The sequence below is a fragment of the Triticum aestivum genome, chromosome 7A (assembly GCF_018294505.1).
Source record: "Triticum aestivum cultivar Chinese Spring chromosome 7A, IWGSC CS RefSeq v2.1, whole genome shotgun sequence".
In the NCBI taxonomy this organism is placed as follows: Eukaryota; Viridiplantae; Streptophyta; class Magnoliopsida; order Poales; family Poaceae; genus Triticum; species Triticum aestivum.
In genome coordinates, this window is record NC_057812.1 from 664,734,756 (window position 1) to 664,737,874 (window position 3,119).

At 57.2% G+C, this 3,119-nt stretch overlaps 1 protein-coding gene across 1 annotated transcript; it reads right to left on the bottom strand.

Moving 5' to 3' along the window:
* Positions 1-344: 344 nt before the first annotated feature.
* On the bottom strand, positions 345-2,646 carry LOC123153679 (vegetative cell wall protein gp1). The gene is made up of 3 exons (XM_044572683.1): positions 2,537-2,646; positions 1,604-2,086; positions 345-1,543 (listed from the first exon to the last, which is right to left on the bottom strand). The coding sequence occupies exons 1-3, from the start codon at positions 2,644-2,646 to the stop codon at positions 1,099-1,101; spliced, it is 1,038 nt and encodes a 345-aa protein (XP_044428618.1). The 3' UTR covers positions 345-1,098.
* Between the last annotated feature and the right edge of the window lie 473 nt (positions 2,647-3,119).

A 3,119-nucleotide genomic window follows, 5' to 3' on the forward strand; every position in this document is an offset into this window, starting at 1 on the left:
GGAAAGTGCAATGCATGATTTCTTTTTTGTGCGACGTAAATTTTTCCAAACGAGGTGGAGTGCACTTCATGTCGAGCGTTGGTGAACCTCAATACTATGAAAAGTGAACCACATTATATTTCTTTTATCACCTCCGTAATGCTTTTTATCAACGAGTATGCACTGTAGGGGCGAGGTGAGTGTATTGAATCAATTTCTCTTTTCCAATTTTCTTTCTACTGCACACAACAACAGAGTGAGCTGCATTATGAAAAACCAACTTCTTCCAATTTGCTTTTGCACCGGGCAACATAGTGAACCGCTGGGAGAGAGATCACTGCGCCAATGAAACAAGTGAGCTGCACTAAAAAAAGGTTTTTGTTGTTTCCTTCAATGCATGTTTTTGAGAGAGCTGCCATCTATACATCTCTGGGCTACGAGACAAGGCGAACGAACTGCAGTGATCCTCTTTTTAATCAACAGTACACATATTACAATGATGAAGGACTTAAAAAATAAATCCACATTTTTGTCCATGAAATGCAAGCCGGCCCCGACGCACTGCCTGTCCAGCCCTCACAGCATTGCACCTGTGTGGCCATGGGATCGCAGCAAAAACCTGAAAAAGGGAAAAATGTCAACCGTGAGCAAAATACACAAAAAAACACCATCGTCCTGCCCCTATCTCCGTGGACTGCACGCACATGGGTGCCGCACTGCATGCCAGCGCCACGTGAACCACCTCAAAACACAAACAAAATTCAAATAGTGGGTTGCACGGCCATGCGCCGCGGCCAGGCGCACTTCAAGTCTGCAGACGCTCAGACTGCAAGGGGAGGAGGGACAGCTCGCTCTTGGCGATCTGGAGCGCGATTGTGAATCTGTGGCTGGTCATTATTTTGTGACCAAAACTGCATTGAATTGATCTGCCAGGACCTCCACTTCAACGAATAGCAGATAAAACACAACGCCAAACCTGAAAAAAAACAAAAAAAAGCTTATGGACTGCGTCGAGAGGACTCTGCACTGCGTCAACAACACACAAAATTTGACCATGGATGATAGCCTGTTGAGGGAGTGCACAGGGGTGCTGGAGTCACGCTGGACGTCGACGTGTTTCTAGAGGCAACCCAGGATCTGTGGTAGCTTGCACACGCGGCAGGACCCACCGGAGAAGGTTTGCTGGAGAAGGGGGGGTGACATAGGGACGACAGTGGGCGGCGCGCTCGGATGGTGGTGGCTCGGCATGGCGTCGATCTTGCCAGATTTGGGAGGGGCGTCGCCGGGCAGGGGCTGTGGCCGCACCCGGGGCAAGGCGAGGCCAGGGCCATGGAGTCCGGCGTCGCGGGGTGGGACCGTTGTGCGATTGGAGGAGTGGCGCGCCGTGGCAGTTGCCTCTCCCGACGGTTTCTCACCTGGGGGAAATGGGGGCGCTGTGGCCGGCAACTGAGGGGCTGGTCTAGTGCTCACGAGGACACTGGGGGACGAGCAAGAGAGCATGTCGCCAGCGCCCCAATCGTGAGATCCGGCGAGCCCGTGAACGGAGCTCGCGACCCCGATGCAGGAGAGAACTGGGGGGGGGGGGGGGGGGGGGGGGGGGGTTGCCACTGTCTAGTTGTAGAAGTAGCAGGGTCGGGCCAGACCAGCTCGTGGTGGGGTCGCGCCGGGAAAGCTCGTGGAAGGGCACGCCGGCGTGGTTGCCCAGATCCGTCGACGCGGGGTCGGGAGGGGCAGCACAATGGGCGCAAGACGACCAGGGCGACGTTGGAGGTTGGCGGTCGGGGCGGGAGGGAGAAGGTGGGGGGAGGAGAGGGTCGGCCATGGAGGGAAGGGAAGCGGGCCCGCACGGCCGTCGTGCTGCTGCTGGTGGTGGAACGCGGTGGCCGCGACCCAGAGCAGCGGCGCGCAGAGGAAGGCAGGGGCGATGGGGGAGCTGCGGATCGGGAGTCGCCGGGGAGAGGATGCGGCGGCGCAGGGGATGTGGCGGTTTGGGGCGCCGGCGCGAGGGAGGTTGCGGGAGGGAGAGAGAGAGGGGATTGGGGGAGTGTGTATGAGAAGATAAGGTTGGGTTTTCTCTTTGCGCGAGCAGTTGGTTTTTCGGGTTAGTCTACCACCGCGCCAGAATAAGCATTTTTGTTAGCAGAGTGTTATTAGAATAGACCTACCTTACAACACTATTTTAATCCTGGGATTAGAATAACTATTTAGATCACATCAGGCCCTATATAGGCCCAACAGGGATCCGCATGAACTCCCGAGAAACCCATCCGACCAGTCCAAAGAAAAAAACCCATCCCACCCCACCCACTTCCCCGGACCCCTTCCCTAACCACCCCGATCCCACCTGCCCTCTCCTCCACACTGCATCGCACCGCCGCCGCCTCCCTCCCTGGCCCGCGCCGCCGCCTCCACCCACTCGCTACCCTCCCACAACTAAACAGCGGGGAGGCTACCCAACCCACCCGTGTCGACGCCGGCGCCGGTCCCGGCCCTAGTGACGCGAGCCGTCGCCAACCAGCATCTCGTGCCACCGTCGCCCTTCCCCTGCTTCTACCACCGCGCCACCCCGCCCTCGGATCCATCCGCCGCCGTCACCAGATTCGACCGCCTTGATGGCCTGCCTTCCCCATCGGCCGTCGCCCTGCCTTCCCCACCGCCTAATCCCATCGCCCGGGTCACCCCACCAGCCCCTCCGCGCGCCGTCGCAGACGACAGAAGCACCCACAGCCGAGGGGTGCGGACGATAGAAGCACCCACAAGCCCCGCCTCAGCCGTCGTGCGCCGGTCTCCCTCCTTCTTCCTCTACCCGTCATTCTTCTCCCCTGAATCTGGCGGCGGCTGCCCCTTCTCTCCAACACATTGCCTGCCATGATCCAGAAAAATGGGCATGGCCTCCCCTCCCAACGACCTCTTCCGACACCAGAAATGGTGACGAGCACGAACACCCCCTCTCCTGCTAAGTGCTCTCTCTCCCATAACATAAGAAGTTCAGGTAAATCTGCTGCAAAGGTTCAGGTACTTCAAAGATTATAGAAAAAATGTTTAACTGTATATGCTGACTTGATGATCTTCCTGTATGTGCATATGCATGAGTTCTCACCTACTCATTCTACTCTCGAAGGAGCTGATGCATTCTTCTA

Excerpts from the sequence above, each read along its gene's own strand:
- LOC123153679 (XM_044572683.1), bottom strand. The coding sequence starts at position 2,646 with ATGGGATTAGGCGGTGGGGAAGGCAGGGCGACGGCCGATGGGGAAGGC. Across the intron at positions 2,087-2,536 it reads TCCGAGGGCGGGGTGGCGCG|ACTAACCCGAAAAACCAACT; the intron begins GTGGTAGAAGCA and ends GCGCGGTGGTAG. Across the intron at positions 1,544-1,603 it reads GGTCTGGCCCGACCCTGCTA|CTGCATCGGGGTCGCGAGCT; the intron begins CTTCTACAACTA and ends CCCAGTTCTCTC.